Source organism: Pleurodeles waltl, chromosome 1_2 (assembly GCF_031143425.1).
Source record: "Pleurodeles waltl isolate 20211129_DDA chromosome 1_2, aPleWal1.hap1.20221129, whole genome shotgun sequence".
Classification (NCBI taxonomy): Eukaryota; Metazoa; Chordata; class Amphibia; order Caudata; family Salamandridae; genus Pleurodeles; species Pleurodeles waltl.
Genome location: NC_090437.1, coordinates 293,717,691 through 293,744,971, shown reverse-complemented (window position 1 = coordinate 293,744,971; position 27,281 = coordinate 293,717,691). Strand labels below are relative to the sequence as shown.

The 27,281-nt window shown below is 45.7% G+C and overlaps 1 protein-coding gene across 1 annotated transcript in view; it reads right to left on the bottom strand.

Moving 5' to 3' along the window:
- EIF4E (eukaryotic translation initiation factor 4E) overlaps positions 1 to 27,281 on the bottom strand; it is a 374,004-nt gene that overhangs the window by 28,601 nt on the left and 318,122 nt on the right. Inside the window, exon 6 of the mRNA XM_069238309.1 lies at positions 20,418 to 20,557. Coding sequence (XP_069094410.1) covers positions 20,418 to 20,557 — 140 coding nt within the window. The remainder of the gene's footprint in view (positions 1 to 20,417; positions 20,558 to 27,281) is intronic.

Here is a 27,281-nt window from a genome sequence, read left to right as displayed (position 1 = left end):
GATGACAGTACACCATAGACATCCTGTGCCTAAATGGTGCCGCCACTAAGTCAAGGAGGACATGTGATCGGCTTGTAAATCAGGCCACCTCCATCACGTGAACTGCACAGTTTGGCCACTGCCCAATCAAGGGCAGTCTGTTCAAGAGCAAGTGTGCACCACAAGGGAATTAAGAGATACATTACCTCAAATGTATATAGGGTCTGAGGGACAAGACTTGTATTTTTTTTTCTTTCTATCTAGGGGTGTCCAATCAGGCCATAACCGGATCTTTGAAGATGTCTGGTGCTGGTCCGATAAGCGCGGCAAAGAACTGCATAGACCTGTGTAGAGATGCCTTTACATCTGGTCACATTTGTAGTGCTTCAAAGTCAGATGTCAGGCTAGGTCTTTGACAAATTTGCTGCTTATTCTTTTAACAAGGGGACTGGCGTTTACTTTTCTTTCTCTGACTGCAGAAATAAAGCATTCTTTTTTGCATTTCTGAAGTGCGATGGATACAAGTATTCCCAATCCGGCCCCCAGGAGAACATTCCAGTATTTTTGCTGCTGTTCTTTTATTTCATAAAGCCATTTCAAGAGAATGTATTCAGTATACATGATCATAACCAATCATCCCACTTGTGTTTGTATGATTTTCACACAAATTGAGAAATATGGATATGGCCAGAGCTGCAGACTTTGGAACCAGGTTCAAGTCCCAGCATTGGCAGCACTGGGCAGATCACTTAGTCACCTGTTGTAGGAAGTTGGCTCTGTATGCACTATTTCAAAGTAAGAAAAAGTATGCACACAGTCCAAGGGTTCCCCTTAGAGGTAAGATAGTGTCAAAAAGAGATAATAAAAATGCTCTATTTTGTGGTAGTTTGGTCGAGCAGTAGGCTTATCAAAGGAGTAGTGTTAAGCATTTGTTGTACACACACACGCAATAAATGAGGAACACACACTCAGACAATTCCAGGCCAATAGGTTTTTGTATAGAAAAATATATTTTCTTAGTTTATTTTTAAGAACCACAAGTTCAAGATTTACATGTAATACTTCAAATGAAAGGTACTGCAGGTAGGTACTTTAGGAACTTTGAATTAGCAAAATAGCATATACAGTTTTCACATAAATCACATCTAGCTATTTTAAAACTAGACAGTGCAATTTTCAACAGTTCCTGGGGGGAGTAAGAGTTTGTTAGTTTTTGCAGGTAAGTAAACCACCTACGGGGTTCAAGTTTGGGTCCAAGGTAGCCCACCGTTGGGGGTTCCGAGCAACCCCAAAGTTACCACACCAGCAGCTCAGGGACGGTCAGGTGCAGAGGTCAAAGAGGTGCCCAAAACACATAGGCTTCAATGGAGAAGGGGGTGCCCCGGTTCCAGTCTGCCAGCAGGTAAGTACCCGAGTCTTCGGAGGGCAGACCAGGTATTTTTTTTTTTAGGGCACCGGGGGGGGGGGGGGTGAGGGGAACACTAGTCCACACAGAAAGTACACCCTCAGCGGCACGGGGCGGCCGGGTGCAGTGTGCAAACAAGCGTCGGGTTTTCAATAGAAAGCAATGGGAGACCAAGGGGTCTCTTCAGTGATGCAGGCAGGCAAGCGGGAGCTCCTCGGGCTAGCCACCACCTGGGCAAGGGAGAGGGCCACCTGGGGGTCGCTCCTGCACTGGAGGTCGGATCCTTCAGGTCCTGGGGGCTGCGGGTGCAGTGTCCCTACCAGGCTCTTATAAGCAGGCAGTCACGGTCAGGGGGAGCCTCGGGATTCCCTCTGCAGGCGTCGCTGTGTGGGCTCAGGGGGGTCAACTCTGGCTACTCACGGTCTCGCAGTCGCCGGGGAGTCCTCCCTGAAGTGATTGTTCTCCACAAGTCGAGCCGGGGGCATCTGGTGCAGAGTGCCAAGTCTCACGCTTCCGGCGGGAAACACAAGTTGTTTCAAAGTTGCTTCTTTGTTGCAAAGTTGCAGTCTTTGGTGAACAGAGCCGCTGTCCTCGGGAGTTCTTGGTCCTTCTAGATGCAGGGCAGTCCTCTGAGGCTTCAGAGGTCGCTGGTCCCTGTGGAAAGCGTTGCTGGAGCAGTGTCTTTAGAAGTGGGAAGACAGGCTGGTAGAGCTGGGGCCAAAGCAGTTGGTGTCTCCGTCTTATCTGCAGGGTTTTTCAGCTTAGCTGTCTTCTTAGGTTGCAGGAATCTGAGTTCCTAGGTTCTGGGGAGCCCTTAAATACTAAATTTAAGGGCGTGTTTAGGTCTGGGGGGTTAGTAGCCAATGGCTACTAGCCCTGAGGGTGGGTACACCCTCTTTGTGCCTCCTCCCTGAGAGGAGGGGGTCACAGCCCTAATCCTATTGGGGGAATCCTCCATCTGCAAGATGGAGGATTTCTAAAAGTGAGTCACTTCAGCTCAGGACACCTTAGGGGCTGTCCTGACTGGCCAGTGACTCCTCCTTGTTTTTCTCATTATCTCCTCCGGCCTTGCCGCCAAAAAGTGGGGCCGCGGCCGGAGGGGGCGGGCAACTCCACTAGCTGGAGTGCCCTGGGGTGCTATAACAAAGGGGGTGAGCCTTTGAGGCTCACCGCCAGGTGTTACAGTTCCTGCAGGGGGAGGTGATAAGCATCTCCACCCAGTACAGGCTTGGTTACTAGCCACAAAGTGACAAAGGCACTCTCACCATGTGGCCAGCAACATGTCTGGTGTGTGGCAGGCTGCTAAAACCACTCAGCCTACACAGGTAGTCGGTTAAGGCTTCAGGGGGCACCTCTAAGGTGCCCTCTGGGGTGTATGTTACAATAAAATGTACACTGGCATCAGTGTGCATTTATTGTGCTGAGAAGTTTGATACCAAACTTCACAGTTTTCGGTGTAGCCATTATGGTGCTGTGGAGTTCGTGCATGACAGACTCCCAGACCATATACTCTTATGGCTACCCTGCACTTACAATGCCTAAGGTTTTGCTTAGACACTGTAGGGGCATAGTGCTCATGCACTTGTGCTCTCACCTATGGTATAGTGCATCCTGCCTTAGGGCTGTAAGGCCTGCTAGAGGGGTGACTTACCTATACTACATAGGCAGTGTGAGGTTGGCATGGCACCCTGATGGGAGTGCCATGTCGACTTAGTCGTTTTCTCCCCACTAGCACACACAAGCTGGCAAGCAGTGTGTCTGTGCTTAGTGAGGGGTCCCCAGGGTGGCATAAGACATGCTGCAGCCCTTAGAGACCTTCCCTGGCATCAGGGCCCTTGGTACCAGGGGTACCAGTTAAAAGGGACTTACCTGGATGCCAGGGTGTGCCAATTGTGGAAACAGAAGTACAGGTTAGGGAAATAACACTGGTGCTGGGGCCTGGTTAGCAGGCCTCAGAACACTTTCAAATCAAAACTTAGCATCAGCAAAGGCAAAAAGTCAGGGGGTAACCATGCCAAGGAGGCATTTCCTTACACCTGTGCTTAAAATAAAATGAATCGCACCTTTTTGCAGAGAAAAGCTTTTCATTGCTGATGCCTAATGGTTCATCAAAACACCACAGAAAATCAATATTTGATCCCCTGTGCCTCACTCTGGAGTACAGGGATACAGAGAGTGCCTTCTGTCTGGTGGTTTGCTGCAAAAAGGTTGTCAGACAACAACAGAATTGTCACCTGGCGCACCTTACCATGCCGTGATGATCCACCCAAGACACATCCGACAACTTCATTGAAATGGGCCCACCTGGAACCAAGGAGCAGGAAGACGTCTGGTCAACTCAGACCGCAGACGATTACATCCAAAGAGTCAGAACCCAAGGAACTTCTTTTGCGACTGCACCCACAAGTGTTAGCAAGAAGTCCAAATTTAATCCTCCACCCCACACAATACTGCCAGAAGTTGCTACTCTTGAAAAGAAGTCACGAAAGATCTTCATAGATTAAAAGGTCAATTTAAAAAAACATTTATTAATTTATCCATACAGAGAGGGAGACAGCTCATCAGTTGTGATCTGATACTAACATCACATCAAACCAGCAGATAGAGGCGAGACAATTGTACTGCTTGATACAGAGACCTATAACACTGAATGCCTGAAACAACTTAGTAATGCTAGGTTCTACTATAGCCTTAGAACCCGGCGTAGTGGGCTCTACCGGCTATTAAAGGCCTGCTCCCTTGTTAAATGCCCTCGCCTCAGGCATTTAACAAGGGAAAGGGCCTTTAATAGCCGGTAGAGCACGCTACGGAGGGTTCTAAGGCTATTAGAACATTCTGCCCTGAGTGGCAGAATATTCTATTAAAAAAAAAACAATTGCTCACGGAGCCCGAGGGGATTAAAATCCCCTGGGGCTCCGTGAGGCTTTGTTCACGGCTGCTGCTGTGAACAAAGCGAACATTGGAATGTTGGTGCTGCAGGCTTTTACCGGCCAGTAAAAGCCCGCAGCACTCCATTGTTTTCAATGGAGCTGCCAACGTTCGAATGTTATAATAACAATTACAGAAGGATCCTACACCCAGGCTACAGAAAGCCACTGGAAGTTTGGTTTCAAGAGCAGATGAAGAGATGTGGATTACACTGAAAGAGCAGAGGAAGGAGATGTGAATTACATTGAATGGAGCTGATTTTTGTGGTAACAGAACACCCCAAATCTCCATATTTCTACGTGCTTCCAAAGATTGATAAGCAGCAACATCCACACCCCCCTCCTCAGTTTAGTAAAGTCAATCTTTTTGGCATGGTTACCCCCACTTTTTGCCTGTTTATTAGTGTGATTAGACTGTCTACACTGGAATCCTGCTAACCAGGACCCTAGTGATTGTACTCTCACCTTCAAATCTGGTTACTTTGGCACCTGTTGCTTCCCACAATTGGCACAATGGTGTACCCCTGCAAGTACCGAGTATACGCTATTTAGGTAGCCAGGGCATTGTAACACCAGGGGTCCCCGGTGGGCAGCAGCATGTATTATGCCACCCACGGGAGCCCATGCAAACTAGGTCTGCAAGCCTGCTATTGCAGCCTGCGTGAAAAGGTGCATGCACCCCGTCACTGCACTAGGTCACTGTAAGTCACCCCTATGGTAGGCACTCCTAGCGCAAAGGGTAGGGTGCAGGTGCCGGTGTGTGAGGGCACCCCTGCATGAGCAGAGGTGGCCCTACGAACTCCAGTTCCAATGCACTGGATTTCGTAAGTGCGGGGAGACATTTTATCCGTGTACTGGCCACAGCATGGTCCAGCTACATAATGGTAACTCCGAAACTAACACCTTTGGTATCAAACATGTAGGAATCCTACCCCAATATGAATGCCAGTATTGGTGGCATGATTCCATGGACTCTGGGGGCCCTTAGAGGACCCCCCCCAGTATTTCTCCTACCAGTGTTTGCGTGCGGTCCAAGCTGCTGTAGCCCCTCAGACAGGTTTCTGCCCTCCTGCTGCTTGACCAGCTCAAGGAGGAGAAGGCAGAACAAAGGATTTCCTGTGGGAAAGGGAGGCAACACCCTCTCCCTCGGAAATAGGTGTTACATGGCTAGGGAGGGTTAGCCTCCCCACGCCACAAGCTTGCTTTCAAGGGCAAATTTGGTGCCCTCCTTGCATAATCCGATTTGCACTAGTCCAGGGACCCCTGCTCTGGCGCGAAAGCAGACAAAGGAAAGGGGAGTGACCACTTCCCTGTCCATCATCACCCCGGGGGTGGTGCCCAGAGCTGCTCCAGGTGGCCACTTAACTCTGCCACCTTGAAAACAAGATGTACAAAGGCCCCTGGGAGCATCTGGTTCATCAGGAAAGGGGGTGAATGACTTCAGTGACCAACCTCTACTAGGTGGTCACCCTGCAGATTGGCCAATCCCCATGGTGGGACTATTTAAGGACAGCACCCCCCCCCCCCCCCCCACCCTTTTTGCATAGAGACCCACAAGACTCCATTAGGACTCCTCTGCATCAATCTCTTCAGCTCCTGGCGACCGGAACTGCAACTGGACTCTTCAGGAACCAAACAAGCCTGCAACTCCTGAGACATTGCCTTGCAACACTGTTTTTCCGGCTCTTTCCAGCAAATGCAACATTTCCACGGCTGTACATCCTCTGGGGTCAGCAGGACTTCAGGTGCACCAAAGAAGCAAGAAGGAATCTCCCTTGGAGTGAAGGAGTCACTCCTATGCATCTGCAGGCACCTAAGGCAATGAGAACTGGCTGCTGGGATCTTCTACCAACAGGAGATTACCCTTGGGCACCAGGACTCTTGCAGCAACCAATACAAAATTGCTAGTGGGGTGAAAAACTGGGGTTAAATAGGCGCTCAGGATCAACAAATAGCATCAATTATAAATCAAGTAGACATGAAAACAAAGAAAAACCTGGGTGCCTACACAAGGGAACACCCCCTTCCCTTATAGGTTAGAAACAACCCAACAAAAAGGATTACATGGTGTGGCACACCTAAAAATGTTTTTTTTTTTTTTGTTTTTTTTTTTAGTCCGTAGAAAATTCTACAATTTCGAGTATCAACTTTTAATACAAGTTCAAAAAGTCCATTTAATGCTTTACATATTCGCTCCTCATAGGTATAAACATATCTCCAACATGGTACAATTCAAGCCGGTACAATTCAAGCCCAAGGAGAATCCTCTAAAACTAAGATGGAGGATTTCTAAAGGCAGGGTCACCTCAGCTCAGGGCAACTTAGGGGCTGTCCTGACTGGTTGGTGACTCCTTGTTAGGGTCGAGCCTGCGTTGCATGCACTCGCGCATGCGTATCGCAGCGAGACTTTTGCATTTATAAAAGGGCTCGGAGCCCTGTCAACATCGCGTCAGTGTTTTTTATTGGTTTGTTGGCTTCCCTAATAAAATCTGCTTGCTTTCATTAGTCGAAGGCACGCATACGTCATGCCTTTTCCGGTGGCTAGCCCTCCTCGAGCGCAGCGACCAAGTACAGAAAACATGCGAGGCTCGCTGTTTTCCATCGGGCTTGTGGACTTTTTTTTCCTCTAATTTACTAGCGCGATCTCGCTTGGCAGAAGTGGAGCGCTTTACATACCTTATTTCACTTTTTCGGGTTATGTACATAAATGCACTTTTGCCCAATAGGTGAAAAGTCGGGTTAAGAGTTTACAACGCGATCAGCTCTAACATGAGCAAACGCGAGACCCGTTGCATTGTAAATGCTTGTTTTTCTAATTATCTCCTCCAGCCTTGCTGCCATAAGTGGGGGCAGTGGCCAGAGGGGCGGGCATCTCCACTAGCTGGGACGCCCTGCTGCATCGAATTTGCAGCTTTATTAGCGGTAGGAGCATCCCCTGTGGACTGGCTATTTGCCTGTTTTATGGCTGCACTGACTGCGATGGAATCTGGTGGTAACTGCTGTCAAATAAAGAGTGGATCAGTTGGTGCCGCTTTATATAGTTCTCTGAAAATGTCATCGGCATGTTCTAACATACCAAGCAACATTGGCAAACACCGATATTGTTGAGGAAAGAGTGTTAAATAGAAAATCCTCTTCTATTGGCTCAGAGTGCATCTGTACATTGTGATAGGTGGCTACTCTGGAAATTACCTGATTATAGGCTGTGGTATCCTCAGGTAGAGGCGGTCTTGTGGGATACAAATCAGGATCATTGGGTGGGATTGGGTCAGAGTCATACATATCCAACATACATATGTTGTAAATACTATCACCCACAGTCTCTATGTGAATAAGCATGAGATTGTGTGGGTGAAGTTGGTGGTGGTGGTGAAGAGGGAAGATCAGGTAAATGCGGTGGAGAAAGCTGTACAGTCTATGTTTAAAGATTTTTGCCAGTGAAGGGCCAATATCCAAACTCTTTAAATGCTAATTTCCTCTTTGTAATTGGAGGAGGAGAGGTAATAATCTTTCCAGTCTCTTTGGATTTGAATCCTCCTTTGTTTTTGGTCCAGGACCTCAAGAATGGATCTAACGTCTGTTCCATCTGCCTCCAATTCTGAAGATTAAAAAGTTTGGAGACCACTTTTGTAGGGGAACTTGGTGTGGCACAGAGGACAGAATCGAAATGGAGTCCGATCCATGAGCCTATGACGCAGTAGGCCTGAGAAGGGTGCAGGAACCCGAAAGGGCATTTAATCAATCCTGAAGCTACAATCGGATAGTGTAGTGAGAAACACATTTGAAAACGATAGACGTTGATAGTACTGCACCAAAAGTAATGGAGCAAGAGGGAACACGTCCGAATCACACAGCGGAAAGAAAACAATGTAACAAAGGAGTTTATGCTCATGCGCAATATCACCAAGAAGAGTCACTCGATTTTGTGACTTGAAAAAAGCCTCTTGAAAGAAAAAACGAGAAAAAAAAAAACTTGGAACACTCCAAGCCCAACACAAGATGGTGATTCATTCACACCATTAGCATCTGAAGCTACACGTCACCTAACATATATATTATTAGGGTTTAGGGTGGGTACAGGTTTTTGGGTGATAATGGTAATTTTACTGTTTACAGTCAGTATAGGTTTTGGCATGGCAATGGTGTTTTTAGGTTTTAGGGTGGGCATTGGTTAATGGGCAATTTTAGTGTTTACGGAGGATATAGGTTTTTGGGTGGCAAGTGTAATTTTAGGGCGGGTATGGATTTTTGGGGGCAAAGGTATTTTTAGCGTTTACGGTGGCTATGGGTTTTTGGGTTTAGGGTGGGTATAGGTTTTGGGATGGCAAGGGTACTTTTAGGGTGGGTATGTGTTTTGGGAAGGTGATTGTACTTTTAGAGTTTAGGGGATGTCGATAAATAGGACACACACAAATAAAGCAAGCATTGGCAAAGCCAATAGGTTTCGCCTTTGTTTCTTCTTTTACAGAATCTTAACTGGATTTTAAATATTAGAAAAAAGTTATGTTTGTTTTAAATTTGATAAACCCTTAATAGTTGTTTCTGTTGTGATGTATGCTGAATTAATATCCCAGGGTTCTACTCATAATTTGTTCCTTATTTAATGTGATATTGTATAAGAGTATAGTAATGTGTAGTTAGTGAAGTGCCACTGTACCTGCTGCACCATTCAGGCCATGCCCCTTTTAACGCCGATAAGTTTGTATAGGGCCAATATACAGTTATGGGGTCCCCTACTAATGCAGACACTAAGGGCCATTTGTATTCAAGGACCCCTACCATCGTGGCGAGACTATCATTGTCCCTATATATAAAAAAGTGATCGCCTCAATCCAGCCTGTTACAGGCCAATCTCCCTGCTTGATACATCAGCTAAACTAGCAGAGAGAATTATTCTGAACAGACTGCAAATATGGGTGGAAGAAAGGGCGTTTTATCTCCAGTACAGTATGGCTTCCGCACAGGAATAGGTACGGTGGAACAGAGTCTGAATTTAAACATTATTATCGGAAAGTATACAAGGATTAGAGCAGGTAATTTGTATTTGGCCTTTATAGACTTATCAGCATTTGACTGTGTATTACATGATAAGCTATGGGACATCTTAAGCAACATGGGGGTAGAACCAACTATAATTCTAATAATACGGGACATGTACACAGGGTGTAGAGCTAGAGTAAGGTACGGGCTAAGAGGGGAATGCACTCGCCCCTTTGGCATACATAGAGGAGTGCGTCAAGGTTGTGTTCTTGCTCCATTCCTGTTTTCAATGTATATAAATAACCTAGAAAGTGAATTGATAAGTAAATGCAAAGACCTACCTCAAATAGGTAATCGTGCTGTCCCGGCATTACTCTATGCAGACGATGCAGTACTCATGGCCAGGACACCATTAGTTCTTCAAAAACTTTTAACTACTTGTATTACTTTTATGTCAGACCTGGGTCTCACCGTTAATCAATCCAAAACGTTTATCATGAACTGCAGTAGGAAATGCGGTAAGACTTACACCACCACCACCCAGGACGGGAGGGTCGAAATAGCTCGAACATTCTCATATTTGGGCATAATGTTTGACAAACAGGGTTCTTGGGCACACTGTATGAAAACAAAGAGACCAGATCATCAAGACAATGGCGGCTCTAAGGTTTTTTTTCAAAAAGGCTCGGGGGGATTACCCCGCTGAATATGATAAAAATCTATAAAGCCAAGTGTATTCCGGCTGCTATGTATGGGTCAGGAATTTGGGGGTATATCAATGGTAACCCGGTACAGACAGTGGAAAATGACTCTCTCAGATACCTGCTAATGGTACCAAATGGTACATCATCGTATATCAGTCATTCAGAGTTGGAGGGTCCCTTTTTTTAGCCGATTTGATAAAGATCCAGCCATTATTGTTATAGCATAAAGTCTGGACGTCTGAGCACACCAGACTAAATAAGGCTCTTTTCTCTGACTGCATGGCGTCAACATACTCATCGAGGGTCCCCTGGTTGAGATATATTATGATCTTTTTTGAAAATATAGGTAGGAAAGATTACACAAACCCAGCTTCGCTGAGTAAAATCACCAGGAAGGAACGGAGGGCCTTGACATTAAAGTGTTTATAAGATCTGCGATGGGAGGCAGAATCAAAAAAGGTCAGTGTTATGTCTAACCAATTAATTCAGTCGGCGGAGGGAATGCAGCCCTATTTGGTAAACGTGGTAAACCACCAACAACGCTTTGTTCTTACAAGACTAAGGTTAGACACTTTACCGCTTAGTAACCTTCCCAACTATGAGTGACTGGAGTACCATTTTAAGGGTATGTCCCTGTGACGCAAAGACATCTCAAACTACGTTCCATGTGGTCTTATTTTGCAAATTCTACGCTGAGCAGAGAAAATGCTTATTAGTGCCCCTTTTGAGATCAATTAACTTGCCCCAGTGTCGTACTGCGTATGTTAGCCTTCCGGTTTTATCTTCTATTGCGATGTGTGGAATTTTAGCTGACTTTTTATGTTCTGTATTAACTACAAGAAAGTCTATGGGGGTAGTGGTGTAATTTTAATCAGCTTATTTAAATATCTGCTAATGGGAAATTTAATGATGTGTTTTATTCTTGTTATTTATCTTTTTATTATTTTATTCTATTTATTGCGTTACTATATTTAGATGTCTTATATTTGATACTTTTATGACTGGTTGAAAGTCGAATAAAGTCATTACTTACTTTAAAAAAAACAAAAAAAAAACTGCAAGGTAACCACAGTTGTGACTGCCTGTTTAGTAGCAAAATATAGCAACGTTTGTTATTTAGAGGAACTCTGACATATTTTGGCCCCAGTGGCACTGCACTTGCTGCACCATTCAAATATCAACCCTAATGACTGCAAGATAACTGCACTTGTGACTGCCTGTTTAGTAGTACAATTTGGCATTCTGTGTATAGAGGAGTTCTGACAACTTTTGGCCCAGGTGCCAATGCACCTGCTGCTGCACCATTCAAATCATGACCTTAATACCTGCAAAGTAACTGCACTTGCAACTGCCTGGTATTAAGTCACTGAGAGAACAACAATTCGAAATAGGGGCGGTTTTTATTTTATTGTGTTTTTTTAAATTAACAAGACTACACAGGCACAGCGCAGCGTAGGCAAACCTAAAAGATTGTTTTACACACACCGGTTATATATTTGTTATTTTTATTATTTTTTACAACGAATATGCCTTTACCATGTATGCTTTTACAACTGAGATTTAAGTATTATAAGTTTAAATCCATTATACACACACCTTTAATAAAAAATTAAAAAAAGTTTATACTTACCTGTAAAATACATTTTCATAGTAAAGGCATACTCGGTTTAAAAAAAAAAAAAAAAGAAAAAAAAAAGTAGCTGTAAAGACTTGTGCTGTAAATGCTGTTGTTCCAATTCCGTTGTAAAGGCATTCACCATGAATGCCACCATTCAGTCATGCATTCGTGCAGGTCAACCCTGCTACTATTCATCTTCCTGCTCCACAGTTCCAAGGGGCCCATTTCCCAGTAATTGGGCATGGTGTCTGTGGATTATCGCTGCGTGGTAAGGTTCACTTGGTGCCATTCCCTTTGTTGTCTGACATACTTTTTGCAGCAAAACACCTGACAGAAACTGCACTCTGTATCACTGTGCTCCAGAGAGGCATAGGTTGCACACCTCAGACATCTGCCCAGGGCTATTCAGAGTGACACTGGGAATACTTTTTAAAGGGCTCCCGTTCCATCGGCCTTCCTAGCTCTCATTCTTAGTCTATGGTAAGCATGGCAACTAAGCCCTGACAGGGTGTGATGCTCTCAATGTCAGGGGATCAACGACTAATGTCCAGTGGTGTTTTGATGAACCGTTAGCCATCAGCGATGTAGCGCTTCTCTCAGCGATGTGATCCAAGGTTTTACCGCAGGAGCCTAAAGCACATTGGTGAAACTGAGTCGGAGCCTTGTTGGTACACATCTGAATGCGATGGTGGAGAAAAACAATCTAATGACTGAGTCGGTGCCCATTCGATACTAAGGGAGGAGTCACAGCATACCTTGTGACACAAAAGGACTTCCTAGAAGAAAAACAACCTCAAACGTCCAAACCACATACTAGATTGTAGGAGTATACAGAGCATGGGTACCTACAGCAAGACGGACTATGAACATTATTTTAGCTTCCACTATGATTTCCTTTACTTTTTCAATGTGGCTTGAGGATAAGCTGGGCAGTTACTACCATTAATGATGCTTACTGTAGTGTCTCAGCAATGTTTATCAGTTCACAATTTATTAGTTAATGGCAAGCACCACTGCTGCCTTTTTGTCAAGCTGCATCAATCTTTTTACACTCCTTGGCAGTAAAAGGTTAGTTGCTTTCACCCTGTATTTTTTTTTTTTTGCAAGTCAAGTGCACTATCCGTGAGTCTGGTAGAACACGACCCTTGAAGTACACATTGAGTACAGTAGGGTCACCCTTAAACTTTATATCTGAGCCTGGTGTAATATTACTGTTAACTGAAATTTTGAAACTCTCCTGAAATGAATTCAGATCAGTAAAGTGAAATGGTACAGATTTGCTTTCTCCTTGCTAGGCAACATGCCTATACAAAAAAGGTAATCCTCCTCTTAGACACTAAATGCTGGAGGTCACACCAAGATGCATGACATTTCTTTGTATGACTGAATGGTAGGACAACTTCATTTGGTGTGAGACGATTGCGGAGCAAGGATCCATCATTGTGATCAATACTGTACTTATTCTGGGAATGTTTTGTTTTTCCACACTTGTGCTTATAGCTTCATGTTCTGACTCAGTGTCTGAACGACTAGTAACTGAGGCAGTTATCTAAACAACTGTTTTAAAGGGACTTCTCAGTTCTCGCACTTGTTAAGATATAGGCCCCAGTAAAGTAAACTGATTCTTTTGCTTTTTCTGCTAGGTTAGGCCAGTGGATGTACAGGTTTTAGGTGATAATGTTAATTTGACTGTTTATAGTCAGTATAGGTTTTGGCATGTGTAGGAAGTTGGCTCTGTATGTGCTATTTCAAAGTAAGGAATAGCATGCACAGAGTCCAAGGGTTCCCCTTAGAGGTAAAATAGTGGTAAAAAGAGATAATACTAATGCTCTATTTTGTGGTAGTGTGGTCGAGCAGTAGGCTTATCCAAGGAGTAGTGTTAAGCATTTGTTGTACATACACATAGACAATAAATGAGGTACACACACTCAGAGACAAATCCAGCCAATAGGTTTTGTTATAGAAAAATATATTTTCTTAGTTTATTTTAAGAACCACAGGTTCAAATTTAACATGTAATATCTTGTTTGAAAGGTATTGCAGGTAAGTACTGTAGGAACTTTGAATCATTTCAATTGCATGTATACTTTTCAAGTTATTGACAAATAGCTATTTTAAAAGTGGACACAGTGCAATTTTCACAGTTCCTGGGGGAGGTAAGTTTTTGTTAGTTTTACCAGGTAAGTAAGACGCTTACAGGGTTCAGTTCTTGGTCCAAGGTAGCCCACCGTTGGGGGTTCAGAGCAACCCCAAAGTCACCACACCAGCAGCTCAGGGCCGGTCAGGTGCAGAGTTCAAAGTGGTGCCCAAAACGCATAGGCTGCAATGGAGAGAAGGGGGTGCCCCGGTTCCGGTCTGCTTGCAGGTAAGTACCCGCGTCTTCGGAGGGCCGACCAGGGGGGTTTTGTAGGGCACCGGGGGGGGACACAAGCCCACACAGAAATGTCACCCTCAGCGGCGCGGGGGCGGCCGGGTGCAGTGTTAGAACAAGCGTCGGGTTCGCAATGTTAGTCAATGCGAGATCAAGGGATCTCTTCAGCGCTGCAGGCAGGCAAGGGGGGGGGCTTCCTCGGGGAAACCTCCACTTGGGCAAGGGAGAGGGACTCCTGGGGGTCACTTCTGCAGTGAAAGTCCGGTCCTTCAGGTCCTGGGGGCTGCGGGTGCAGGGTCTTTTCCAGGCGTCGGGACTTAGGTTTCAGAGAGTCGCGGTCAGGGGAAGCCTCGGGATTCCCTCTGCAGGCGGCGCTGTGGGGGCTCAGGGGGGACAGGTTTTGGTACTCACAGTCGTAGAGTAGTCCGGGGGTCCTCCCTGAGGTGTTGGCTCTCCACCAGCCGAGTCGGGGTCGCCGGGTGCAGTGTTGCAAGTCTCACGCTTCTTGCGGGGAGATTGCAGGGTCTTTAAAGCTGCTCCTTGAAACAAAGTTGCAGTCTTTTTGGAGCAGGTCCGCTGTCCTCGGGAGTTTCTTGTCTTTTTCGAAGCAGGGCAGTCCTCAGAGGATTCAGAGGTCGCTGGTCCCTTGGAAGGCGTCGCTGGAGCAGAGTTCTTTGGAAGGCAGGAGACAGGCCGGTGAGTTTCTGGAGCCAAGGCAGTTGTCGTCTTCTGGTCTTCCTCTGCAGGGGTTTTCAGCTAGGCAGTCCTTCTTGTCGTTGCAGGAATCTAATTTTCTAGGGTTCAGGGTAGCCCTTAAATACTAAATTTAAGGGCGTGTTTAGGTCTGGGGGGTTAGTAGCCAATGGCTACTAGCCCTGAGGGTGGGTACACCCTCTTTGTGCCTCCTCCCAAGGGGAGGGGGTCACAATCCTAACCCTATTGGGGGAATCCTCCATCTGCAAGATGGAGGATTTCTAAAAGTTAGAGTCACTTCAGCTCAGGACACCTTAGGGGCTGTCCTGACTGGCCAGTGACGACTCCTTGTTGCTTTCTTTGTTCCCTCCAGCCTTGCCGCCAAAAGTGGGGGCCGTGGCCGGAGGGGGCGGGCAACTCCACTAAGCTGGAGTGCCCTGCTGGGCTGGGACAAAGGGGTGAGCCTTTGAGGCTCACCGCCAGGTGTCACAGCTCCTGCCTGGGGGAGGTGTTAGCATCTCCACCCAGTGCAGGCTTTGTTACTGGCCTCAGAGTGACAAAGGCACTCTCCCCATGGGGCCAGCAACATGTCTCTGGTGTGGCAGGCTGCTGGAACTAGTCAGCCTACACAGACAGTCGGTTAAGTTTCAGGGGGCACCTCTAAGGTGCCCTCTGGGGTGTATTTTGCAATAAAATGTACACTGGCATCAGTGTGCATTTATTGTGCTGAGAAGTTTGATACCAAACTTCCCAGTTTTCAGTGTAGCCATTATGGTGCTGTGGAGTTCGTGTTTGACAAACTCCCAGACCATATACTCTTATGGCTACCCTGCACTTACAATGTCTAAGGTTTTGTTTAGACACTGTAGGGGTACCATGCTCATGCACTGGTACCCTCACCTATGGTATAGTGCACCCTGCCTTAGGGCTGTAAGGCCTGCTAGAGGGGTGACTGACCTATACTTGCATAGGCAGTGAGAGGCTGGCATGGCACCCTGAGGGGAGTGCCATGTCGACTTACTCGTTTTGTTCTCACTAGCGCACACACAGGCTGGCAAGCAGTGCGTCTGTGCTGAGTGAGAGGCCTCCAGGGTGGCATAAGACATGCTGCAGCCCTTAGAGACCTTCCTTGGCATCAGGGCCCTTGGTACTAGAAGTACCAGTTACAGGGGACTTATCTGGATGCCAGGGTCTGCCAATTGTGGATACAAAAGTACAGGTTAGGGAAAGAACACTGGTGCTGGGGCCTGGTTAGCAGGCCTCAGCACACTTTCAATTGTAAACATAGCATCAGCAAAGGCAAAAAGTCAGGGGGCAACCATGCCAAGGAGGCATTTCCTTACACATAGCATCAGCAAAGGCAAAAAGTCAGGGGGCAACCATGCCAAGGAGGCATTTCCTTACAGCATGGTAATGGTATTTTTAGGGTTTAGGGTGGGCATTGGTTAATGGGTGGCAAGGGCAATTTTAGCATTTAGGGAGGGTATAGGTTTTTGGGTGGCAATGGCAATTTTAGCGTTTAGGGAGGGTATGGATTTTTGGGTGGTAAGGAGAATTTGGGGGGCTTAGAGTGAATGAGTACTGTACATGCACATTGCTCTCAACTGTGGTTTATTTTAATTTAAAGCTATAGCTGATTAAGCCTGCACTAACAGGTGGATTTGTTAAACTGATTTTATGAAGACAATCACAACTGAGTTCTTGACAATGGCTTTGATCTTTTTTTTGCAGGTTGGGGCAATCCAATGATAGATCTCTTAACCGCATTCCAAAACTGCAAAGTGACTATGCTCCTCAATTGCTCTACAAAGACCACGGCACTAGTGATACCCAGCCCTGTTACAAATTTATGTCAAGCCAAACAGTCAGTTGTCACGCAGACTGAACTGCTACCCAGATTGCAGGGTCAGCTATTCCACCTGAACTGGATATCCTCTGTGTAAGGAAATGGCTCCCTGTTGCAGTTACCCCCCACTTTTTTGCCTGGTACTGATGCTGACTTGTCTGAGAAGTGTGCCGGGACCCTGCTAACCAGGCCCCAGCACCAGGGTTCTTTCACCTAAAATGTACCATTGTCTCCACAATTGGCACAACCCTGGCACCCAGGTAAGTCCCTTGTAACTGGTACCCCTGGTACCAAGGGCCCCGATGCCAGGGAAGGTCTCTAAGGGCTGCAGCATGTCTTATGCCACCCTAGGGACCCCTCACTCAGCACAGACACACTGCTTGCCAGCTTGTGTGTGCTGGTGGGGAGAAAATGACTAAGTCGGCATGGCACTCCCCTCAGGGTGCCATGCCAACCTCAAACTGCCTATGGCATATGTAAGTCACCCCTCTAACAGGCCTTACAGCCCTACGACAGGGTGCACTATACCACAGGTGAGGGCATACGTGCATGAGAACTATGCCCCTAAAGTGTCTAAGCAAAACCTTAGACATTGTAAGCTTCAGGGTAGCCATAAGAGTATATGGTGTGGGAGTCTGTCAAAAACAAACTCCACAGCTCCATAATGGCTACACTGAATACTGGGAAGTTTGGTATCAAACTTCTCAGAATAATAAACCCACACTGATGCCAGTGTTGGATTTATTAAAAGAAATGCACACAGAGGGCATCTTAGAGATGCCCCCTGTATTTTACCCAATTGTTCAGTGCAGGACTGACTGGTCTGTGCCAGCCTGCTGCTGAGAGATGAGTTTCTGACCCCATGTGGTGAGGGCCTTTGTGCTCTCTGAGGACAGAAACAAAAGCCTACTCTGGGTGGAGGTGCTTCACACCTCCCCCTGCAGGAACTGTAACACCTAGCAGTGAGCCTCAAAGGCTCAGGCTTCGTGTTACAATGCCCAGGGCACTCAAGCTAGTGGAGATGCCCGCCCCCTGGACACAGCCCCCACTTTTGGCAGCAAGTCCAGGAGAGATAATGAGAAAAACTAGGAGGAGTCACTGGCCAGTCAGGACAGCCCCTAAGGTGTCCTGAGGTGACTCTGACTTTTAGAAATCCTCCATCTTGCAGATGGAGGATTCCCCCAATAGGGATAGGAATGTGCCCCCCTCCCCTCAGGGAGGAGGCACAAAGAGGGTGTAGCCACCCTCAGGGCTAGTAGCCATTGGCTACTAACCCCCCAGACCTAAACACACCCCTAAATTCAGTATTTAGGGGCTCCCCAGAACCTAGGAACTCAGATTCCTGCAACCTAAGAAGAAGGGGACTGCCAAGCTGAAAAACCCTGCAGAGAAGACGGAGACACCAACTGCTTTGGCCCCAGCTCTACCGGCCTGTCTCCCCACTTCTAAAGACACTGCTCCAGCGACGCTTTCCACAGGGACCAGCGACCTCTAAAGCCTCAGAGGACTGCACTGCATCTAGAAGGACCAAGAACTCCTGAGGACAGCGGCTCTGTTCACCAAAGACTGCAACTTTGCAACAAAGAAGCAACTTTGAAACACGCGTTTCCCGCCGGAAGCGTGAGACTCGCCACTCTGCACCCGACACCCCCAGCTCGACTTGTGGAGAACAATCACTTCAGGGAGGACTCCCCGGCGACTGCGAGACCGTGAGTAGCCAGAGTTGACCCCACCTGAGCCCCCACAGCGACGCCTGCAGAGGGAATACCGAGGCTCCCCTTGACCGTGACTGCCTGCTTCTAAGAACCCAACGCCTGGTAAAGGCACTGCATCCGCAGCCCCCAGGACCTGAAGGATCCGACCTCCAGTGCAGGAGCGACCCCCAGGTGGCCCTCTCCCTTGCCCAGGTGGTGGCTACCCCGAGGAGCCCCCCCCCCCCCCGCCCTTGCCTGCATCGCTGAAGAGACCCCTTGGTCTACCATTGCTTTCTATTACAAACCCGACGCTTGTTTGCACACTGCACCCGGCTGCCCCCGTGCCGCTGAGGGTGTACTTTCTGTGTGGACTTGTGTCTCTCTCCCCCCCCCCCCCCCCCCCCACGGTGCCCTACAAAACCCCCCTGGTCTGCCCTCCGAAGACGCAGGTACTTACCTGCTGGCAGACTGGAACCAGGGCACCCCCTTCTCCATTGAAGCCTATGCGTTTTGGGCACCACTTCGACCTCTGCACCTGACCGGCCCCGAGCTGCTGGTGTGGTAACTTTGGGGTTGCTCTGAACCCCCAACGGTGGGCTACCTTGGACCGAAGCTTGAACCCCGTAGGTGGTTTACTTACCTGCAAAAACTAACAAACTCTTACTCCCCCCAGGAACTGTGAAAATTGCACTAAGTGTCTAGTTTTAAAATAGCTATAGGTCATTTATGTGAAAACTGTGTATGCTATTTTGCTAATTCAAAGTTCCTAAAGTACCTACCTGCAATACCTTTCATTTGAAGTATTACATGTAAATCTTGAACCTGTGGTTCTTAAAATAAACTAAGAAAATAGATTTTTCTATACAAAAACCTATTGGCCTGGAATTGCCTCTGAGTGTGTGTTCCTCATTTATTGCCTGTGTGTGTACAACAAATGCTTAACACTACTCCTTTGATAAGCCTACTGCTCGACCACACTACCACAAAATAGAGCATTAGTATTCTCTTTTTGCCACTATCTTACCTCTAAGGGGAACCCTTGGACTCTGTGCATACTATTCCTTACTTTGAAATAGTACATACAGAGCCAACTTCCTACACTCTGACTTTGGCAGCATGGCATCTGAGCTGAGACAACATGGATATCTGAATCGCCTCAGTCATGCTTGGATAGCCTGAATAGTTGGGGATTACTATTCTTTCAAATGAAAGTGTTGTCGCTAGTGTCCACATAGGTTACAAGGAATTGAATCTTCTACTATGAAGTTAATTTTCCAATATGAAGTGTTCCAGGGTCCCCACTCACAACAGGACATTATTCTAATATCTATGCTATCAATGAAGGTCCTGTGACTAGGAACACTTATTTAAAGAAAATAATTTGATGTTCCGCCGGTCCTGCTTGGCAACCACGAAACAATTCCATGGTTATAAATCTCTAGAGATTTCCATGCTGAAAAAAAAAAAAAAAAAATCGTACCTTCAATTAATCAGGAGGCAGCATTTTTAAATCTGAAACCCAAGGAAATCTTCTGAGATTTGGATGAGCAACTTCTTTACGCTTTTGAATCTAGCTCATATGACTTCACTATAAACCTGCTCAACAAATTGCTCATATTTTGGCAAAACTTTTAACATTCCTACACGCTGTTTCTGGTGGCGGGGGAAGAGGCCAAAATTAGAGTAGCTAGATAACTTTAAAAGCATCTGAGAATATACATCCTTCAAGAGAGATTACATAATTGAATAACAATTAAAAGGTTTTTAATTTCACAATGACAGAATTATTTCTTCTGACCACCACCTGGTCGGCAGAAGATCCGATAAATAGTTCTTGATGGTCTACACTTCAGACAAGCGGACATTTAAAACTATGTGGACACTGAAGCATATAAACTGGAGGGGGGGTGGAGGCTTTCTTCTGTGAAAAAATGACAGTCTTGTCTACCTGTTTAATTCCACGCATTGCAAAGAAACAAGCGGACTTCATTTCTTTAGCCAGTGCTCAATGTGCAACTCAACAGAGTTGCCTCCCTTTCTGTTCTATGAATGTTTTAATAACTGTTTCCAATACAAACATGCATTACAATTTCTCAACACTAACCATTTTAAACAAAGAAATAAATTCAATATTAAAACTACAATTATGTGGTATAATATGCTGAATAGTTAATAAAAAAAAGACTGACAGCACACTTACCCTATATGTGTAACAGCTTCCCTGTTTTCACATTCAGTAGTCCATATTGCTATCTTATCTCCCTTTGCTCGGACATTAACAACAGCTCCACAGACATCATCACTGTGGACATCAAAAGCCTCCCCAATAAGGCACAACAGCTTCAAGAGAAAGAAAAACAAGAAACACTTCATGAATTTGAAATATACCTGGACCATATAAACAAGCTATGCCCCTTCGACTCGTTATGTGACCCTAACATGAAATTAAGTGATAGCCACCAAAACTGTACAAGAGGAATTTTCATTAAAAAAAAAATCTGAAAAGTAAAATTGAAAGACGTGTTTGGGAATTAATACTCTGCTGCCTCTTTGAAACGATGGGAACCAGCTCAGAAAAATATCTTTTTTTTTTGACTGAGTGGGGGACAAAAAGATTATGGTTAAACGAATCAGATTTAAAATGGCTCCAATTATTCATTTTCTATTACACATTAAGGACAAGCATTTGTACATGAAAATCCATGATAAAATGTACCTCCACTCGCACGGTGAATATTGTGGTCTCATTACACGAGTCACCCCTCTTTGGAATACATGAGATGCATGCCCATCAAAAATATATTGCAGGACAATGTGCGGGTAACACCCTAGTAAATCTGTGTCCCTGCCACACATCAAGGATATATTTATTGGGTCCTCACCCACAGGAACAACCTGTGGCCTGCACCATCATCGGATCCACACCCACAAACCCTAGTGTGGGTTAGCGGGTTGAACAAGTTTGTAAACGGAGGACTTTGTGGGAAGAAGGTGGCAGGGTAAAGATGGGCAGAAGAGAAGGAAGCAGAAGCAAAGCACACATAGAAAATGACAAACTGATTCTGTCTTAAGATGAATATTACCTGAATTCAGTCACATAAGTTAACACTTCTCTTTGTAGCAGGGAAAACCATGTTTGGTCATATGATTGGTGATAGCACATGTAACATGAAATAATTACTTACCTCTACAAAATATCCAGAACCACAGTATCCTAAAATGAATTTCACAACCCCTTTGCAAAAAATGGCAACACTTTTAGAGCAGGGGTTTTTATTTGACTGATTTCTGTGGACTACCAAATGAATCATTACTGCAATCCGGGGACCCTCATCAAATTATTAGAAGCTGGGGTCTCCCAGGCTAAGGATTTTCTATGATCTGAACCTCACAAAATATACAAAACCAAGTATACAACACTAACAGCTCAAATATTGAAATATTTTGTTTAATTCACAATCAAATATAGCAAACTTTTTCAAATGTTCAATTTTACTTTATTTATAAATACTTAACTGATTTTAATTCATTAACTTTAATATTTAATTTTGTAGAACAGTCAAGGACTCCCTGAGTAGGCCTCGAGGACCTCCAGGTGTCCTTGCACCGTAGGTTGAGGACCTCCAGGTGTCCTTGCACCGTAGGTTAAGGACCACTGTTTCAGAGAAGTAGATTCATAATTTACACATTTTCAACTTTTAAGACGCTTAAATACAAAGGTGAAAAAAACTTGACAGGTTGAACAAGTTAATTGTCTTTGGTAATGCTCTTTTTGGTGGATACTCCAACCACAGATTCCTCACCTTGTGAATGCCAAACAGGTGCCAGACTACTTCAAGAAATTTCTCAACAATTTCCTCACGTTCATGTAGGTGGCATCATATTGCTCAGTCTCCACTCTGTCCCGCCCTGGAAGTGATATAAGGGCCAAAGTTCAACTACTAACTCTGCACAGAGAGGTCGTTTTCTTTCTGATGTCTGTCTGTGCAACTAGAGCCCATAGGAACCAGATTGTCACTAAGCACATTTAAGTTGTAATATTTTTAGTGAGGAACAGAGGAGTCCATTCCACAGAAAGGGGAGGAGGGTGGGTTGTGAGGAATCACCTTGTGAATCGATACCAAAGCAGTACCTCCCCATGTGGTGGGTCTGTGGAATGGCTCTGACCAGAAAGTCCGGGAGGACGGAACAAGCAAAACACCCTACCTACCAGATATGGCTATTGAGCCTGTAGTGCTTTGTGAAAGTGTACTGACTGTTACCCACATCGTAGCCTGCCAGATGTTGAAAACAGGCATGCTGCATGCTCTCAACTTTGGCTCGGACAGAATGAGCTTGCAGGCCCACCCGAGGGCCAGATCATAGCAAATCCTTATACAGTGAACAATCTATTTGGAGATTATCTGTTTATGCACTGCTCTTCCTTTTATCAACCAAAAGAAAGCTACAAACAGCTGATCGTCCACAGGTGATCCTTGGTATGAGCAATGTAGAAACACAAAGTTCCCTTAGGGTCTAAGGCATTCTTTCTAAGGCATTCTTTTCCTTCTTGGACTGAATAGGAGGAGCAAAGAACGTCAGCAAAGTAACGAGCTAACCAACGTGGAAAGGTGTTGCAACCTTTAGGAAGAATGTGGTTTAGTCCTTAGTATCAATTTGTACATGAATAAAGAGGTGTGTGCTGGGTTACAGAAAGCAAAGCGCTTGCAGTTCACCAACGCAATGAGTTGGCTTGGTCAGGATGAGGAACACAGTCTTTGATGTGAGGAACCTCAGGGAGCAGCTGTGCATAGGCATAAATGGAATGCACATTTGGAATGGATGAATCCAATACAGTCCCACCATTGCAGCATCACATGGGATTTTAACATGCACATATGAACCAGCTCTTTCAAAAATCACATCACAACTGGTGCCTTAGAGATGATCAGGAAACTGTTGAAAAACGATCAAGACTGTCAAACTTTATCTGTTGCCACAGCAGGGCCTGGCTGTGCTAAAGACAAAGAAAAACGATCATCATTAAGCAACCAGGCCTATGAGGGTTAGAAATACCTAGACAAACACACAGAATCAAACTTCTCCCAATTTCCTGCATACGTTTTTGTGGAGGACGCGTGGCTGCCAGAACAACACTACGTCGGGAGGAAGGGTAAAAGCAGTCAACATTTGTCACATAAACATCAAGCATAGAAGTTTAACTTGGATATGTTAGGGGATGCAAGACCCTGTCCTACTGCTGTGACAGGACATTCTTGCAAAGAGGCAGCTAGATTGGAAGACAGATGTTCATGGCTAGAAGTTCTGGGCCCCACACTCTTGTGGCCCAATCTGGAGCCACTGGGATGATGACTTGGACCCAAGTAGTTCCTGATCATCTTCAGACCTTTGGTCAGGTGATACTGCAAGGCATACAGGAGTCTTGCACTCCAGTCCAAACTAAAAGCATGTCCGAGGGGAAATTGCCTTGGGTTCTAGTTTTGGAAAACACCCTGTGCCACCTCAGAGTGTAGCAGCCATTTGTCAAATGCAAGGCAGTTCCAGCTGAAGTTTGTCCACCCTGGTGTTCAAAGTTTCTTCCACCTGCAATATAACCAGGGAGATACCCTATTCCAGATTCCAGTTCCAGAGACAAAGTGATTTGAAGCACCCATATACCTGTTGTGATTCTTTGCCACACATGGAGGTGAAGAAAATCTGGCTTCCAATCAGGAAACAATGCACCACTAAGTGCAAGCTAAGGTGGTTTAATAGCAGCAGGGCAGGGGACGGGGTAGTTTGATGCCCCTACAGTCCTGGATGCTGGCAGGTGATCTCAAACATCTACATCAAATGTCAGGGAGGACTGTTGCTGTCCAGGTAAAGTTTGTCATGACTCTGCTGCAACCCTCTTACTAAGCAGTACAAAGGTCGATATCGTTCAGTGAAAACTTGTACGGGCAGTGCAAGGTCTAAGACAGTGTTGTGTTGGTTTGCTTTGTTTGAATCGCTGTAGTGTAGAGTATGCTTTGCTTTCTTTGAAGCACTCTGGTTTAAAGTCTGCCTGGTCTCCAAAGAGAAAAGTTCCATCAAATGACGTGACCATGAGAAACTGTTGGGCACTGCTGGAGAAGCACCACGCTGGTACCAACTGCCCTACCTAATCAAGTCAGTGTCCAGGCCCAATCTAAAGACCTACTTTGCCGTGTCTTAACTGTCCTGAATTTGTTGGAGGTTGAAAGAAGGGTGTCAGACTGAGCAAGATCTCCCCCAAAATGTCCTGCAACATGTGCGAGTTGCACCTCAAGAAGCAGCTTGCGTTGACAGATTGAAGGGCAAGACTTGCAGAGGAAAAGATTTCTTTCCCTGATGCCTCCATAGGTTTCTACTCTACAGTGGAGTGGTTCAGTGCTTATTTTGAGCCAGTGGTTTCCGGTGGGGGACAGCAGCACCTATTTTTGAGGACCTGCACTTATTTTCTGCCTCAAGCATTTGCTGCGAGCAAAACACATGGGAATGGAGCAAGAGAAAGACTGAAAACATGCCAAAATTAAGAAAGCAGAAAGCTGAAAGAGTGAGCTGAAGGGGCAGGGAGTGGTTGTAAATGGATTAAAGAGGTCAGAGATGGCTTCAGGACTACTCTGCCTCAGTATACAGTGCCCATACATTTAATTCCAGCAGCCGCGTGTTTCAGAGAAGAGTTTTGGGTACTGGCACATTTTTATTTACAAATTAAGTGCTGGAGTGGTGGGAATGCATTCAGAATGAGACGGTTTGTGTAAGCCTGAATCACAAGGCTCTCTGGAATTGGGTGCTACAGGAGGAATGACAGGTCCCATGGAGCTAATTAGTGCCCTCAGGCTATTTGTCTACTGAGAAGGGGCAGGATCCTTGCTTCGCCCAGGTGCCCAAGGGGGTGTCTGTGAGAGCTTCACTGACTAGGATTAATGGTTCTGAAGAGGTCTGTCTTAAGTGCAGGATTGCAGTGATCACATTTGTTTTAAAATCCACTGAGGAAAGCAAGCTGCAGATCAAGAACTTATGCTGTTCTTTTAACACCATGGCAAAAGCAGCTGATGCCTCTGAAGCTGGGCCAGGTGGTGAACAAAGCCCAGTGTCTGTAGAGGAGTCAGCCCCACATTCCTCCTGAAAGTCCAGCAATCGATCATCATATACTTGTCATTCATTATTACCATTGTCTTTGTTCTGTGATGCAGGGCCTGAAAATCTATGGGGCAAAGGAATCGTTTCAGAATCAGACTGCTGTAGGATAGATTTCTATGGGTGCGATTTCAATTGAAAATGTGGCCATTTTTTTCAGAATCTGAAATTACAGTTTGCTCAGTGACATCGGCCACAGTAACCAGACTGGAAACTTCCTGAGATCCATGGGTCCCAAATGCACGTCAGCAGGTCCAGAAGGATGCAGAACATTTGCAGCATCGCACTTTGAAGGCCTGAATTTGCTGTGATATCACTGATGGCCCACAGAATTGAGGCTGGATGAGTACTAATGGAGGAGTAGGTTCCATGGCGGGTGACAGATCATGAGGTAGCCTCATGGCCACGCAACGTCTTCTGACTTAAGTGGCGGGAAGACCTGTATTGACCTCTTCCGTTTAATCTATTTTTGACTTACCTGAAGACTTGGAGTGGGATGAAAGTATCTCAGAAGAGGCCTTGGGGAAGAGAATGAGTCCACATACTTGATTGGCTCTTCAGAGCTTTCCTATGGTGCTAGAAAACTTCAATGAAGATTACTACGAGGCCAAATGAGAACTACAAGTAACCATTTCTTCTGCAGTGTAGGCTCTTCTTCAGTAATAAAACTCTGGAATAGAGTAGCAGGTTAAAAGAAGCGTTGTTTCATATCCTGACCTTGGGCATAGTAAAGAAAATAAATAGCATCATGTAAAGGGTCTGTGGAGTTCTGCTTTTAAGCATATTGATTCTTCAGAGTGACCTAACCAACTCTAGCATCAGTTTGAGTATCAGACTCTAGGCAGCAATGTCTTGTGAAAGCATTCACAGATCACCAAGGGCTGTGTTACACGTGGTGCATTTTTCGGGTTTGCGCTGGGAGCACCTTTCTGCGCAGATAAGAAGAATGTGCTGTATTAGCATGAATGCGGTGCCCCAGGGCAGTTGCGAGGTAGCCCTACCCTGAAGTAGCTCATTAAAGTGAGCAACAGTGGCTTTGAAGCAGCCACTGTGTTCCACTGTGTAGGTAGCAATCTGCCTGCAATTTTAAGGGGGATTAGAAATCCAAATCTCCCGAGTGCAGTGAGTGACAACTTCTTTGCCTCCGTCTACAGTAGGTTGTGGGCGCAGAGGCAAAGGGATTTCCTCATGGGCCATGCCCCTATGCAAATGAGGAAACACCCTTTGGTGATAACCCTGACGCTATATGTGCGCCAGGACTATGTATTACAGAAAGGACCGCACAAATGTCTGCAGCCCTTGTTGAAATACCAAAGTGCCCCTGAGGTGCACAGAGTGGGCACAAATGCCTGTTGCGCCCCCGGGCCTGTTCTATAATACCACCCCAGGTAGGCGCTCTTCACATATCTGCTAATGGGTCACTTCTAAGCTACACTGTAGGTACAGATTTGCCTTTGGATGAGTGGGCTCTCAGCCTGTTAGAGGCTTGTTTGCTAGTTTGTTTACCAAAGTAAAACCTTCTAGATATAGATTGTTTGAATGTGGTAAATTACAGATTAATGCGTCCACAATTAATAAAAAGTTGGTTGGATTGTCCAAGTAACCTTGTCTTGTCCAGGTACAACTGCAGAACATGCCTAACAGCTGAATAATGTAGGGATCTTTCTGATGGGGTGGAAGGATTGGAAAAATACAGTGGCAAAGAGATTGCTTGATGTGAAACTCAAACTACACTAGGAAGGAATAAGGGAGGCATCCTCATGATTACACTGTCTGTATGAACTATTATCCAAGGCTCTTGTGCAGCTTGAACTTCACTTAGTCTCTCTTAATGAGTATTTCTACCAAGAATGCAACTTCAAAGACAAATGTTGCAATGTAGCTAGTTCTCTATAGACTAATGGGCCAATGTAGGAAGCTGGCT